Raw genomic sequence first — 15,984 nt, forward strand, 5'->3', positions numbered from 1 at the left:
TGTTGTGGGACATAGACCTACAGGACTTTATGATGTCTATGAGTCAATCTAGAACCACATTTAAAATGAATTTCAGATCCTCCAAATGCATCGCTGCGTTTCTCCCTTTAAATCAAACAGAGCTCCTCGGGATCCTGAGGCAGAGACGAAATTGAAAGAGAGAGAAAAGGTGTGAGAAATAGAGATCAAGCGATGGAGGCGTAGAGATGAGAGATCAGAGAATCAGCATGTCAAACACAACCGTGAACGATGGAGACCAGAAGAATAGGACGCAGGGCAAAAGGTTACGGCACGGGAATGTTGGACATATTTTTCGGGAAAAACAAAAAAACAAGAGATGGCCTATAGATGAGGGCACGGCAATTATCAGTCAAGCATCTAATGACACGCACACGCACACAAAGCATTGTAGAATTCAGCAGCAGATGATAAAAGACAGAGTCATGAATAATCAATAATGCTCACCAGAGGCCTTCTCCTGTATTCATACAATCACAGCTAATTCTGCCAGTCCACCGAACACTGTGCTGGGCCACTCTATAAAGGTTAAGCTTGTTTTATAAATAATGAAAGTCTGTCAGGAGCCTGATACTTTAATGCAGGCATGTACGTACAATGCATACTGAAATACACACCGACTGTGACTAGGAATGCAAAGGTGGGTGAAACTCCAAGATGCAAATTAAAATTCACAAAAATGTGCGTGAAACAAGGCGGTGTGACATTGCGAATTGAAGAGCTGAATTTTCATCGAAGCATCGACTAAGATTCAAAACGGTAATTCGTACGGTAAGGAAGTGCAATTAAAAATGACGAATCATTAAAAAATGATATTTTTATTAAAAGAAAGGGGACGATGGCGTGAATATATATACTTTCCCCCACATCCGAAAATCTAATTACACAGGTAATTTATTATAAGTATAAACAGCATATCAACAATATTTTCAAATGCAAAATAACACATACATACATACCAGTAACATTGCATGTGCCAATATTTGCTTATTTTCTTATTGCTATGTCTATGGTAGTCCTTCACTTTGCCCTTTATACAGTATATTACACTTATTCTTTCCGATGCAATATACTGTAATGTGACAGATCTTTCAACCAGTGATCAATGGATGGGCCTTCCGCGCTCCTCCAGTAAAATGCTATAAAACTGTCATTTTAACTAGAAAGGCTCATTTGGCAAGGCAAACTTCGAATGCTGGCTTGACAATGTCTTGTTTGAAAAGTTTTACACAGTTTTATTGCTGTCATTCCGATTCGGCTTTGCCTCAACAAGTCATGAATAATGAATGAGTTTAGAACACTGTGCTCTGTGCTGAAGAAAAGGTTTTGTGTAAGGCACGGTAGGCGCAATTTATGACCCTCTGGACTGGTGGTATACTGTAACTTCATGCCACACACACACACACACACACACACAATACATCTTGAGCCTGACAGGCCGACAAGCTCAAATTAGGGTGGAATTACAGGCTGTGGTATAATTTGTTATGTGCTGTCCACAAGTGTCACTCACACTGAAGACCGAAACACCTTTAGAAAATGACATAATTCGCTAGCTAGTGCATGTAGACGGCAAACTAAATTACAATAACTGTAGCTATGTGGAGAAGTGACTGTAAAATACAAAATCTCCTATAATCAAAAGCATGAAATGTAACACAGAAAGTGTAGAATTATATAACTATGTTTGAATATACACTCTGCATTTATACAGTAAATATATATTTTACAGTGTAAAATGAAAAAGCCATTACTCTTGTCTTGATGCATGACTGGACTGAGTAATGGTTGCTGAAAATCAGCTGTCATAACGGATCAATCACATACTTAAAAATACAACAATATTGCAGGGTAATGCGGTTTTACTGTATTTGCAAAAATGAATGCAGCCTTTGTGAGCACGGGAGACTTCTTTCAATATATACACTACATCAAAAAATATCCCTTGGCCATTGCAGTACCATGCACAACATGACTTCCATAAAACGACTGCCTATATAATATTACCGATCCCCTATGTGCATAAAAGGTGGCGACAGTGATTTGAGTTGACAAGATTTGCCAAACCTTTAGGGAGGCAGACACGAGGTTGAAAGATAACTCGTCAGAGCACAATACCTTTTCCTTCGCCCAGGGGTCCAGGTTTTACGCTCGGTACACCAGGTTATGTCTTTGTGTGTTGGCCTTGGAAACAAGAGGATTCGAAACAGCAGCCCCGCCATAAATCTGAGCTTTGTGAAGCTCATGACATACAGCGTTATATATTTTTTTTCCCAGCGTAGAGAATTGAGGTTTGTGGTCATATCTGAGGAGCTGCTTTCGTGCCACTTAGCAACTGTCCTGTGAAACATCCGTCTACTCCTCTTGGGAGAGGCAAAATCCCAAAAGCAGGGAATAAACTGTGCTTACCGAGAGCGCTGTTCATCCTTGTGTTTTAATTCTTTTTAAAATAAAGAAATTGCTAAGTAACAGCAAAACACAGCCACAAAGTCTGCATGGCATTTAAGCATTGCATTCAAGGCACAACACTATACAAGCAGCTAGTTAAAGGGACAGTTTGCTCAAAAATGTCCACGGTTTAGCGAATTTATCCTACATTTTGAAAACCGTTGTCCTTAACATGTGAAACACTGCGCGACCGATGCTCTCGCAGTTCGTATATTGACTAATTGGCCTCTTTGGAATTCTGTTAGTTGCCTCCATTTGCTTTGAAACGAATATATCAAAGTGCTAATTGTCAAACCTCCAGCACAGTGCACTGCCAATATGAAATCAACTTTCCTTTGAAGCCGCGCTCGTAAGTGCGGTTATGTCAAGTTACTTCAAAGTTTGACATTTCATGCTTCTATAAATAGAAAAAAAAAGTTCTCGACTATGCATCAAATGTGCATTTTTTTTAACAAAATAAACACGGGGGAACTGGAATATAGTGCAAAAATCAATCCGACCACATTAGAGTGAGGGTGAAGGAATGGGCCGCTGCTGACACGTGGAGAGGAGTTCATCAGGCTTCAGAAGATATTTTATTTTTGAGCTAACGGTATGTTAAAGAGGTGATGAAAAACCCATTTTCCTTGATCTTTTTGACATGCAAGACACTGGAGCGCTGTGAAAACATATGCTAATTGCGAAACTTCTGCTTGTTTCGCATGTGAAAAAAGGAGTTTCTCAAAAGCAGAATTCTGAGCCATAAAGGAGAGGGTGGAAAATCGCCACGAAAAACAAAATAATGACTGTTTTTCACATTAAAAAAACCTTTTAATGTTAGGGAATGCATAATACAATGAGTTGCGATACGACCCCTTTTAAATACATTTCATTTTCCAAACCCTTTCATTTCACACCTTGAAATGTTGTGGCACTCACACAGAAGGAAAACGCATTTAAATTAAACGGCAATCCGAGTTTTGCACGAGGGAAGCAATAACGAAACTCTAATTTAATTTTGGCTCCAAAATGAGGTGCGAATCCCCCGTCTTTTCCGACCGCAGAGCCGGCATGGTGCGCCCCGTTCAGTGATCATCTCCCCATTAAATGTTTATGTTGTGGAACAAAGAGGAAAAGCTCATTAATGGTTAATCCATAATTCCCAAACGGAGGTCATACTACTCCAATGGGAGGTCTTAATGAGAACTCAATGCTGTTGAGTTGAAGGAGGTGACAGATGAAGGGTGCATGAGTTCATTTAAGGATTGGGTACAGCAACAAACAACGACTTTATTCTTCTATACGGTCTTCTAACCGAAAAAAAACACCAGGGAAGCCCATTACCATCCGAGAAGAAAAAAGGTTATTTGATTTGGGGCACATCTCATTCATCCATTTCTGAGATCATTAATCTATCGGTTCATTTTGGACAGATGCTTTAGATAAAAATCCATCAGGCCGCTTTCCTCACTGAAGTGTAAGCTACCATTGATGTCATGATGAATATTCTCTGCTAAATCAAGCCTTTGTCATGTGAAGCACGCCAGCGATATTCTGAGTGGCGAGACAATGCCTTATAAAATAATAAAAGACCGAATCCCACTTACCAGCCTGTGTTGAACTCCACGTGGGCGTCAAAGAAGCCCACAACAGGAGCGGTGGCAGCGTTCCAGCCGTGAATCCTGGCCCGTATGAGTCCCTCTCGCTTACTGTTCCTCACGATCTTCACCAGGCCGGGATATCGCTTGTTCACGTAATGATCCAGATTGAACTTCAGCTCCACTAGGAGAGAAAAACAGTGCATGTGAAGGGAGGAAATCCAAACCTCCTACATCAATTGTCTTTTTATTATGTGAAGGTCACACTGTCTTGGAAACCCTTTTTCATGCCACGTTTTATTAATGTTCCTCTTACGGGTTTTGTTGTGAGGACACTGATTCTGAATGGATTTTTTATCGTATAAACGATGTTGCGTTTTAGAAATCATCTAACATTCTAAATGAACCCACAGAATGTGTAGAACGTATAGAATTAGAATCTTTACGGTTCTTTGTGGAACCAAAAAAGAGTTCCTTCTAGTCTAGTCTTCTAGGACCTGCATTTTTACAGTGCATCCCCTTTCGCTCATGAAAATAAGTGAATAAAAAGCATCCCGGTTAAAGGAAGAAGCCTGCGTTGAATTCTGTACGATAAACTTAATAGCATAAAAGAAAAAAATGAAGGTTTTAGCGGCACTATAGATGACATGGTAAATAAATCTGCCTGAATCTCTCCACTCCTTTAGTCTCTCAGAGTTAGCTATCTGTCCTCATTCAATAAGAACTCTGGGAGGTAAACAAATGGAGTGCAAGGAGGACACGCACACACTCAGAGAGACAAACACACACATACACACACTCAAGGAAGACAGATGAGTGTTTGGGCTCTTTCCTGCAGGTTGCTGAGTGCTCTAGTTTCTATGGGGAGAGGAATAAGGAGGAACAGAGCACTCTTTAAGGCACTGATGCACACAACTACCTCCCCTCTCATTCATCAGCTCAGAAGAACGATTAACATTTCAGTGTTTCGGCGCAATGGAAAACCCTGGCGCCGGATTTAATCGCCCAAGAATGCGATTTCAAATTATTTTACATAAAAGGTGAGGTGTTTTATGTTTGCCCATAAAGACTCACAGGCTACATACGTACTGTAAAGTTTCAGGAGGGACACCTGCTTTTAAATAATAATAAAAAAAAAAACACGATTTAAAGGCTACCTCACAGAGTGTACTTGTAGGGTTGCCATGTCCACTTATTTTAAGCGATGCTTATCGAGCGCTTTTTGGCTTGTTATGTGGGCTCCAGTTCAAGAGTACGTAAAGTAGCCAGATGCAAGTCGCTATATTTTGGCATGTGGCTTATTTCCAAAATAATGCATTTGGATTTAAATGGGCTTGTTATTATTATTTGTTGTCGTTTTCCAAGCAAGATCTGGCAACACTAATGATTTAGAATGTACACTGTGGTTTCTCTCGCTCGGTTCTGTACACAATGGAAAAAATATATAAAGTTGAGGAAACGTCAAAGTTTTAAAAGGTTTTGTTGCATGAACTGGAAACAAGAAGTTAAGAAAACTCCTGAAGCTGGTTACCTTAAACCTAAAAAAAACATAGTTTTTACTATTATAAGCAAATATTATAAACATAAATGCATTTTAGTACAATGAATATTACAATGATGCATACTGATACATGCACATTATTTAAATTCTAATTTTGTTTATTGTTTTGGTCATTTCTTAAGCGTTTTTGTGAAATTCGATACAAGTGTCCAATACAAGTGTCTGCTAAATTAATAAATATAATGTGAAAGTGCAGTACATAAATATGTTCATAAATTATATTCACGCTGACTGCTTTTAATGTCAGCTCTGCTCCAGTTATTATATTAGGGCGGACACAAAGTTCAGTGTGTGTCAAACACACACACACACACACACACACACACACACACAATGTGCCGTTAGAAGTTATAGGATTCCCTCTGGTGCCTTCTGAATGAGCTTGAAATTAAGAATCATGAGGCAGAAATATTTTATAAGCATTCGCCAATCAATGAAGAACAAATATCCATCCATCATACGGGCGAAAAGAAAAGCAGAAATAAGTTCTGGAACGCAGCAGATCAAAATTGAGCATTATGAAAATATTTGAAATGCATGCTGATCCTGATAGATGAGCCATAGCAAAGGGATTGCTTTGCTTTATTTAATCAACAAAGAGGACTTATCATTTTTCATCTGCATACATCAAGAAGAACATACAGCCCTACGCAAAAACTAGCGAAGGCCGCATATGGCACTGGAATAGCAATTAATGCAATTAAAGAAAGCCATTTTCCTCATGGATGCGCTTGCGTACGCGTGTGCCACCGGGCTTCAGTAAAACAGGGATCATCCACAAATGTACAAATAAAATCAATTTGTGCCGAATGGGTTTGTAACAACACGAGGGTGAATAAACGATGATTGTTTTGGGACGAGCACTAATTTTATCCACAGTATTTGGCCTAATGTCTGAGGATTTTAATTGTGCCGTTTGCTTTTGGGGATAAAGCCAGATGTCATTTACTAGCTTTAGTCTCAAATAAAAAGAACGTCCTTGAAAAGCATTAAACAAACTCTTTATCTAAAAGGGCCTGCGTTTCTTTTCATTTGGACCGAAACCCATTATTATCTGTTTACAAGCGACGTCTAAATGAATTGAATTTCAAGGGCGCGATACCACTCCGTGTCTGATGAGATGAGAAAAATAGACGCAACGTCCCTTAATATTATTCACAAGGTGAGAACGAATGCTACCCCGCGTAACAGGATTCGGCTGAGATTAATCCAAACAGACAGAGATGATGGAGGGACAGAAAAGGAGGACAAAAACCTTATTGGCTTCAGTGAATAGTGTAACACGGGAACGGCACTCTATTAAACGTCTTCATGATGCACAGAAGACTTAGAGAGACAGGGAGACGCTCGCTAAGGTCACTTCATTATTCGAGTGGCGAGGGCGCCTCTACCTCCAGCAGGTTTTTGGGCGCGAGCGCTAAACCGGAGACGACAAGCTGCAGCGCTGAGAAAAGGTCAAGTAGGCAACCTTTGCATGTTAACAGTTTAATGTCAGCTGGATAAAGCTAAGGCATCAGCAGGAAATTAGCATATGAAATTAGAAGCGGTCAACGCCGCGTTCAGAGAAGCCGAGTGTGTGAGATAACAGGAAATTATGAAGATGGCGTCTGGTCTCCACGGAAACGAGATTGAGAAGCATATCTGCTAAAAGAGAACTTTTAACTAAAATATTTAAGGAAAGACGTTCCTATCATATCTTCATGAAACACGATCTTCATTTAATATCCTAATGATTTTGGCATAAAAGAAAAATCAATCATTTTAATGCACACTGTATTTTTGGCTATCGCTACAAATATACCAACTTAACTGCAACTTAAGGTTTTTGTGCTCAAGGGTCACGTTTAAAAAAATTAAAAATAATAATAATACATACACTACTGGTCAAAAGTTTGGAATCATTAAGAAGGTTTTGGCTTGTTTTTTATTTATTTACTTTAAAAAAAATGCATTTATTTGATAAAACATACAGTAATTTTTTTTTTACTGTGTTTTCCCATCTTCATTGTCACATGATCCTTCATAAATTATTCTAATATGCTGCTTTGGTGCTCAATTATTGATAATGTTATTATTATTATTATTATTATTATTAGTAGTAGTAGTAGTAGTAGTAGTATTATCAACAATATTAAAACCGTTTTTGCAGCTTAATATATTTTGTAACGTGTTTGAAAAAATACTATATAAATAAATATAAATAAATAAATTAAAATAATAAATAATGTCATTATATTAAAATTTAAAATGATAATAATTTACAATATTGCTGTTTTTTACTGCATTTTTTATTTAATACATGCAATTTTTTAAGGCTAAAAGAAAATGCAATGATTTCTAGGAAATCGATTAAATGCAGGACTTGTTTTAATGTTTTAAAATGTCTCAAAAAGTGTTCAGATAGTGGCCCCGTGTCAAAGCAGACTCGCGTTATAATGGCCTTCGTTCGCACATGTCCGAGAGGCCCGTGAACCTGTAGGGTCGCCCCATTTATCACTGCATGCTTCAGAAGGGTGCTCATGAACAGTTTCTACGTGTCCTCGATCCTGAGCCGAACCTGCGCTCATACGACCTCAACCCAGCAGTGATGAAGAGCATTCCAGAAGAGAATGGTTAATTATCGCTTCACCTTGCTTGGTTTTAAGGCGGCGTGAGATAAATAAGGTGACACAGAAAACAAAAAAAGTTCATTACTGAAGAAAAGCTACACTATTTGGAGAAGAGCTGAGCTGCCGCTATCACGCTAATGAAAAACGTTCAGTTAGAAGCATCTGCTTTTAGTTGTTCCGATACTTCAGCGCAGTCTGACCAGATAAAACGACTGCAAAACATACAGCGTCGGTGGGAACTGTAAATAAAGTCTCAAAGAAAAATGAACAATCTGTCTTTTCTTTTAAAGCTTATTTATAAATCTTGAGCTATGCGCAAGAGCACACACCTAAAGGTCTACTCTAGCGGTGTTTGTCTCTCGCTGTTTATTTTTCCTCTTTTTGTTAGTCTTTAAGCGCAGTCTCTAACCAACCAACAAATATGTTTGTTTGCTCAGACAAAACACAGACTGTTACGGCATTCGGAAACAGGTTAGTCATGCTTTATCTGAGGACGCCGTGCTGTGTTTATTCAAGTGGCATTTGGTGTACGCTTTCTTTACAAAGCCTTTTTACGTCTGGAGCAGCAAGAGAAACCGGTAAACTTTAAGCAGCTGTATTCGTTTCACTGAAAATAAAGCAATGAATCAATAAAGTGCCTCTATTGTAGGTTATGAAAGGTTCATATTTTGCTTTTGGGAGTCTCCAACAACAGGTTGACATGCAGGCAATGTTAAAAAACATTATAAAATGCGTTTATTTTTACTTGCTCAACGACTCCAAAACTATTTTTGCAAACCCCTTCTTTTAAGTGACGCTAATCCGCGGCGATTGGTCTCATTTTCATCTCATCATGCCTGTAATAAAATGATAAAGCAGCGTTTGTGATCTGCTTTGTGCACGCTATTTTTTACCACCTAGTGGCAAAGAAGGAATTAGCATTTTCATTCAGACCAATGCAAAAAAACATGGCCGTAAAATATGCTAATGTTTCATTGCTCCGTTAACATGAAACGGCTTGGGATTCATTTTAAAAATGATTTGTTTCAATGATTCAGAGTTGATTCTTTCTCGATTTTTGCACTTTCAGATTTTACAACAAGAGAAACCGGTAAACTTTAGGCAGCTGTATTCGTTTCACTTAAAATAAAGCAATGAATCAATAAAGTGCATGTATTGTAGGTTATGAAAGGTTCAGGCTGACATGCAGGCAGTGTTAAAAAACATTATAATATGCATTTGTTTTTACTTGCTCAACGACTCCAAAACTATTTTTCCAAAGTGACGCTAATCCGCGGCGATTGGTCTCATTTTCATCTCATCATGCCTGTAATGCCTGATAAAGCAGCGTTTGTGATATGCTTTGTGCACGATATGTTTTACCACCTAGCGGCAACGAAGGAATTAGCATTTTCATTCAGACCAATGCGAAACAACGCAGCCATAAAATATGCTAATGTTTCATTGCTCCGTCTACATGAAACGGATTTTACCCTCAGCAGGATGGTTTCATTCACTTAGAGCTGCCTTACGCACGCCATTTTCAAAAACCCTTAATAAGGGCACTTTAAAGGGAACACGAAGGCATGTTTCCCTACCACTGTCACTGTTGTCGTCCACCAGTATGATTTCTTTGAGCAGGTGTGCCGGGGTATGGTTGACCACGCTGTGTACAGACCGCAGGATCACAGACAGAGCTTCATTCACAAAGATGAAGACGACAGAGATCTGAGGAAGGTCATCAGGGTAGGTCAGCTGCTTACACCTGGACGGAAAACAGACATCAGTGTATTAGTTTGCAGCTTTACAATCAGAAAATGTACTTTTTTATTATAACAAAATCATCATTTTTGTAGCATATTATGCAGTTTTTATTGTGTATGATTCAGCTTTTTTTTGCATTTGTATCATTATTATTTATGCACGGTATTATTATTTTATTGTTTAAATAATAAAATAGAAAGTCTCAAACACATTTGATCATTTTCAGAAATATATATGCAATATATCTAAAGAAAGAATTGAGCCAAAGCTGTTTTATTCTAGCTTAATGCATTCTTTTTTATCAACGCATGAATATCAGGCAAGTTTCATACATTTTTACTCAAAAGCTGAGAAAAGCCATGTCCAGATTGAATTCAGGGACCAGATTCAGATGACCAAAACAGATGGAGTAGATCCACACCGCTTCACAGTCCTATACAGATTTCTGGGTCGACAATTCATTTAGTTGCATTCAGCAGTTTTGATTTATATTTCAGAGATTCCATACCCTTTCAGAAGACGCGTGATAGCGCGCACCAGATATAACAATGGAAACACGGAAAGCCAGAAGATTCGGTCGATGGCAGAGAAAGACTTAAAAAAGGAAATGCAATGCAAATGCCAAAATGAAAAATGCCACACATTAATGGAGAGGCATCATTTTTCTCCACACTACGTTTACTAACTCATCATCTAGCTCCAGTCATGACCAGAAGAATTTCGTGACATAAGGCCCATGACTATAGAAATCACAGAGACGTGCTTTTTATCATAAGCACAGAACGCTAGAGCTTTTTAAAGATGGATTCTGACTGGCAGTCAATGCTTTTATTGTTTGCCAGTTAGGAAAAAAAAAATGTTGAAAGTGACTCCAACAATATTGTTCATTACAGTTGTTTTGTGCATGCTCCGATTTTTGAAAGAATATGTACCCTTTTATTGTCAGTTATCATGCATGGCAGGTAGTCTTACTGAGAAAACTCAGATTTGGTTAAAGCGCCATTCTGGATTACTTGCATGAATATTTATATTGTACAGAGATGTTATATTATAGCCGCAATATAACCGATTAGCTAAACAGTCTGGTGCAAAGCTATTTTCTAAACATAAAGCATTTCAATACATTTAGGACCCCTAGAGGACATCCTATTTTAGTCAACTGAAGACTAAAGACTGCCAGCATAGCCTTTATTGCACATTGTAAATGCTGACTGGTTACCATGGCAACCATAAGTTCTTGATCAACATCTCGCTGCGAAATCCCTCCCTCAGCCGTCCTAAGCTCTGGGAAAACAGCATGAGGCTCCTGCCCGTACGGACTTACTCTCAGCTCTTTTAATATGGCTGAGGATTATAGGGCTCAGGAATAGGTTATATTTCATAAAATACGATTACAGAGACTAGGTCTGGCATTTAGCAGATTAAAATTCTCTAGGCAATCACATTATTGAGTAACGCCAAAGTCGTCTGCTCACAAAAAAGGTACACTCGACGAATACGTAATCAAATTATATACGACCAAGAGAATATACATGTGCATCGATATTGCATAAAAACTCATTTTAAGCTGGAGAGTGAAGCCGTAACAGTATATGCGATTGGGACAGAACTGTAACTATTTTTATTGAAAGAGCAAAAACAGGCACTATTTGTAGGTTACTAACTTGTTGTTTGTAGACCTACTACTCTATAAAAGCAATATTACAGTTTTGAAGGAGCTGATATTTGGTATTTGTGTTCGTGTGATAACGCTTTAACTATATTTTGCCTCATAACTTCAATTTTAAGGACATTTTTGCCATTTTATGGATATTTTTTCTCAGTCTCCTATTAAATTCAGACCCAGAAAGTGCTTCAATCAGGATCCAAGAAGGAAAAAAAACAAGCTAATCCCAATTTGAGGATGAAAACAAGGTGAAACTGAAACGCTTTAGTAAGAGCACACTGCGGTTCAATTCCTTACACAAGGTTTACTGGTTATAATAAATATATTAATTTCATTATAAAGAATATGCCGAGGGGTGCTGCAGTCCTGTTACAAAGCAAAAAAGCAAAAAAGATGTCTTTAAAAAAAGGTAGCATGCATATTAATAGAATATTAGCCGTTTATTAGTACTAACTAAACACATTAATGCCTTTTTTTTTTAAATTGGCCGTATTCAACATCCCTAATCCTAAGCAGTTTCCTAATTTGCTAAACTAATTTAAAATTAAATTAAAAATAATGCAAAAAAAAAATTATTTACATCTTGAATATAATAGATACAGATAACATGATAAAAAATAAACAATGCAAAACTTGCAAATATGCAAAATATATACGTTTATATTAAATGACGTAACCATCGTTTATTGTATTTATTTATTAGCAGAACTATCTGTATATGAACAGCATTCAGTCTTACCCAATAATGAGGACCTTTTTTCATTCATACCGCAAAAAACAACAATTACTGATCACAGATGACTAATGGTCCACTAAAATAATGACTGTGGCAATTTATGCACGGACATTTCCTTCATTATAATCTCCATAAATTATTTTCTGTAACGATTCGAGGAGAGCGGGTAATTGCGCCTAGTCTAAAACAATAATACTATCACGCTAACGCAAACACCGGAGGTTTATGTCGAATCCTGAAATGTGGTAATTCCTTTTTTTTTTTGGAATAACAAGCATAAAATCCCCATCTGATAGACATCACTGAAATACTGCAGGTGTCCTGAGAAATCACACAAGTCTCTGTTTTAGCCCAAGGCTCTGTAAACAGCAAAAAGGATCTGACCGTGATGTGTTATAGCCCATCAGAAATCCTAGAGCCGTGCCTCTGCCTGTCAGTCATGCTACACGCGGGGCTTTGCTGCATTGTCTTTGAAGGACGGAGATTTGGAGAGCTGGGATACGCTTGAAGGGATGGGAAGCAGTCTAATGGAGAAGTTAGCACGATGCCTATTAGGCTAACATTGTTTACATCAGCTATAAACGACCCTCTATAGCTGGGTATCATCTAAGGACCTCAATCAGCAAAATGAGCTCAGCGTAAATCGATGTAAAAAAAAAAGCATTCTTACATAAAATGCCAGCTAGTTTATGCAAGAGTGGATTTACGGGCTTGCATCACAAATGAGGGCATAAAAATGAATTATATTATTATATATAAAAATATACAGACAATATACGTGTCATTTTTCAAGTTCGTTTTCAGACATGGATAATGTTCATGTTCCCATCGCTGCCAGTCAATAATATTTAATGGCTCAGTCGCCCAATCTGGAGCAAGAGCTTTCCCTGTATGAAATCTCAGCACGGTACGGGCTCACATGTGTGAAAGAGCCGCATACTGTAGTCTTTGTGAGTCATAACGGCGATGTTTAGTGTTTTAGTTAACTGCAGGTGGAGGACAGTCAGTCCGAAATGGCGCAACGCTACCAAAACACAATTCACGGTAGGTGTTAAAAACCTTCTCGAATCCCAAAATTGCACCAATTTTGTCTTTGCACTAGTTTGCACACTGGGTTTGCACTCTACTCCCTTGCTGTTTGCACTAGTCTGCACACTTTGCACCGTCTTAGCTCAATATGTGAGTTCTTTTGTATTGTGTTGTAAGTGTGACTCCATGTAGCACCAGGTCCTGGAGAAACGTTGTCTCATTTCACTATGTACTGCACAGCTATATGTAGTTGAAATGACAATAAGAGCCACTTGACTTGACTTGACTTGACTTGAAAAGTGCATGCAAACCATGAGAGCTACGCGAAACGAAATCTAATCACTTTAATAAACCGAAGCTGATATAAACAGCGCTGGTTATCCTTCACCTTAAACAGCATTTGCTCATTAAGCAGGCGCTTTCATCCGAACTAAAGAAAAGCCTAAATATACCCAATTCACCAATTCTAGGACTAAATCGTGAGCAATAGACCACGGAGGGGGGAAAAAAATGAAAGCGAGCTTATTTATGGAATACTGCTTATATCGGTTAGACTGTGCTAAAGCAAGCGTACAGCTATGGCTAACATCCAGTGCATAAAAACAAAATATTATGATAGTTTCAACAGTGACAGCTGTGCAAATATCATTCAAAGCTATTTATAACGGCGCTCTAATACCGCGCGGTTCTGCAGCCATAGCAGCATAAGGACGGTTTGATTGATCAGGCCATTAAAGCATTTTTTCTTTGCTTCCCAGCAGGTTGCTGTTTTTCCAATCCCTTATTTTTTTTTCCTCCTCAACCGCTCATGCAAAGCACGGTGAATACGAAACTGATGTCACCAGCGGTATTTTTTCCACGAAATGCGCATGAATACATAAAAATAAATCCGAGTAAATCATTCTACGCGTTATCAGAGGAGCGAAAAGCGCCGCTGCGTTCAGGTGAAACAGCCAAGACAACAATGCAACGCCACGTCAGCGCTGAAAAACAAGGCGCTTTTCAAATCTTTTCTGAATGTCTTTATAAATATTCATACAGATAATTTCACCCAATAAGCTTTACAATAGTAAAAAGGTGATGTATTTAAAATCGATTTGTTTCATGTACGATATTTCAGTATGCAAGACATTTAAAGTAACTAAAGTATATTCGCATTCAGATACACTTTAGCTGCACTGCTTCCACAATTAAAGCGCATTAAGCACAAAACTAATTGTTCCAATCTAGCAGACTTTAAGTACACCAGTATTTTTGCATTAAGCACTTAAATATGAAACCATATTTGTAGCATCTCAAATGCATTTATCGTCCAATAAATGAACAATAGAGTTTATTTACGCTACGCATTAAAATTAACGCTACATGCATATATTATTAATTACACTATTTTAAACGTACACTACATAAACTGGAATGGTTTCTGAAGGATTACTGCATGAAAACTGGAGCGATGGCTGCTTTCCCATCGCAGGAATTAATTACATCGAATAAATTCAGATATCATTTCTTTTACCGTAATAACATTTCACAATCCGAGAGACCACTTCATGTGATTGAAAGCGCTTTGGGCGTACAGTAGCACATAATAAAGCACTATATAAACGCAGAATGCATTCATTCAATCCCACTGCATTTTTGATTCAATAAATCTAGTCCAGACCAGAGTATTTTTTTTTTCATTAAATCATTTCCGCCACGATACAAAATGATCACTTTATGTCCTCTAACAACTATTAATGCAATATTCATATTCATTTGCAGCTGATTTATCAAAAGGATCTGCGCGAGCATTCGAAATGTCAGAGATGCCGGCGCGTGCCAGCTATTCATTTAGCTTCACGACCAGAAGTAATTTTACACTTTCATTGCTCTAGTTACTACCTGCAATCTAGGCCATTGCTCAAGTCTGAATTTGCTCGGCTGGACGGGGGCATGCTGCAGCAGGATGAGAGATGGACTCATCCGTGTGAAATAGAGCCAAAGCTGGCTGTCCAGTTATCATAATTTGACCTGGAACAAAGCATGACAGAAACAGACACTTAGATTAAGACGTATTCCCATCTCTCTCTCCGCCAATCGTTTCTCTCTGTAAGACTTGGCGTTAACCTCTAACACCGCCTCTGCGTTCTGGTACCGGTCTACAACACCAAAAAAATCATAACTTGGCTCGTCGCCGCATCGAAAACATCTCAAGGAGCGTTGATAGATCTCAACACCCTTTTGATCCCATTCCCACTAAATAACGGCTCGCGAAAAAGCAACCCATCTATTCTTTTGCACGCCGCCTCGTAACGTAAACACTTTCCTGATGCCAATTCGTTTCGTCCGCTTTGCATACAGTTTCCTCCATCGTCCTTTCCCGAGTCGATAATAAAATGGCTCCTTGATGTAGTTATATCGATTTGTTTTCTTCGCTTGGTGGTAAATTAATTTGCGTCGAGTACTTTGAGCTAAGGTCAGCGTGACCTTTTTAAAGAGGCCGCTTTTTCTTGCGGCTGCATTAAAATATGCTGCCTTTTGTTTGAGAAAGCACATCAATTAGGCCTTCGACCGGAGCGACTGAAGAAGCAGGTATCCCGGAGATCTGCAATTAA

At 38.4% G+C, this 15,984-nt stretch overlaps 1 protein-coding gene across 2 annotated transcripts in view; it reads right to left on the minus strand.

Annotated features, from left to right (window-relative positions):
• The window catches only part of galnt9 (polypeptide N-acetylgalactosaminyltransferase 9), a 70,004-nt gene that overhangs the window by 39,629 nt on the left and 14,391 nt on the right, over positions 1-15,984 (minus strand). For both annotated transcript variants that reach the window (XM_043238166.1, XM_043238165.1), the window contains exons 3-4: positions 9,791-9,957; positions 4,053-4,227 (exon numbers count right to left, since the gene is read on the minus strand). In XM_043238166.1, the coding sequence (XP_043094101.1) occupies positions 4,053-4,227; positions 9,791-9,957 (342 nt within the window). The remainder of the gene's footprint in view (positions 1-4,052; positions 4,228-9,790; positions 9,958-15,984) is intronic.

Source organism: Puntigrus tetrazona, chromosome 5, assembly GCF_018831695.1.
Source record: "Puntigrus tetrazona isolate hp1 chromosome 5, ASM1883169v1, whole genome shotgun sequence".
Taxonomy (NCBI): Eukaryota; Metazoa; Chordata; class Actinopteri; order Cypriniformes; family Cyprinidae; genus Puntigrus; species Puntigrus tetrazona.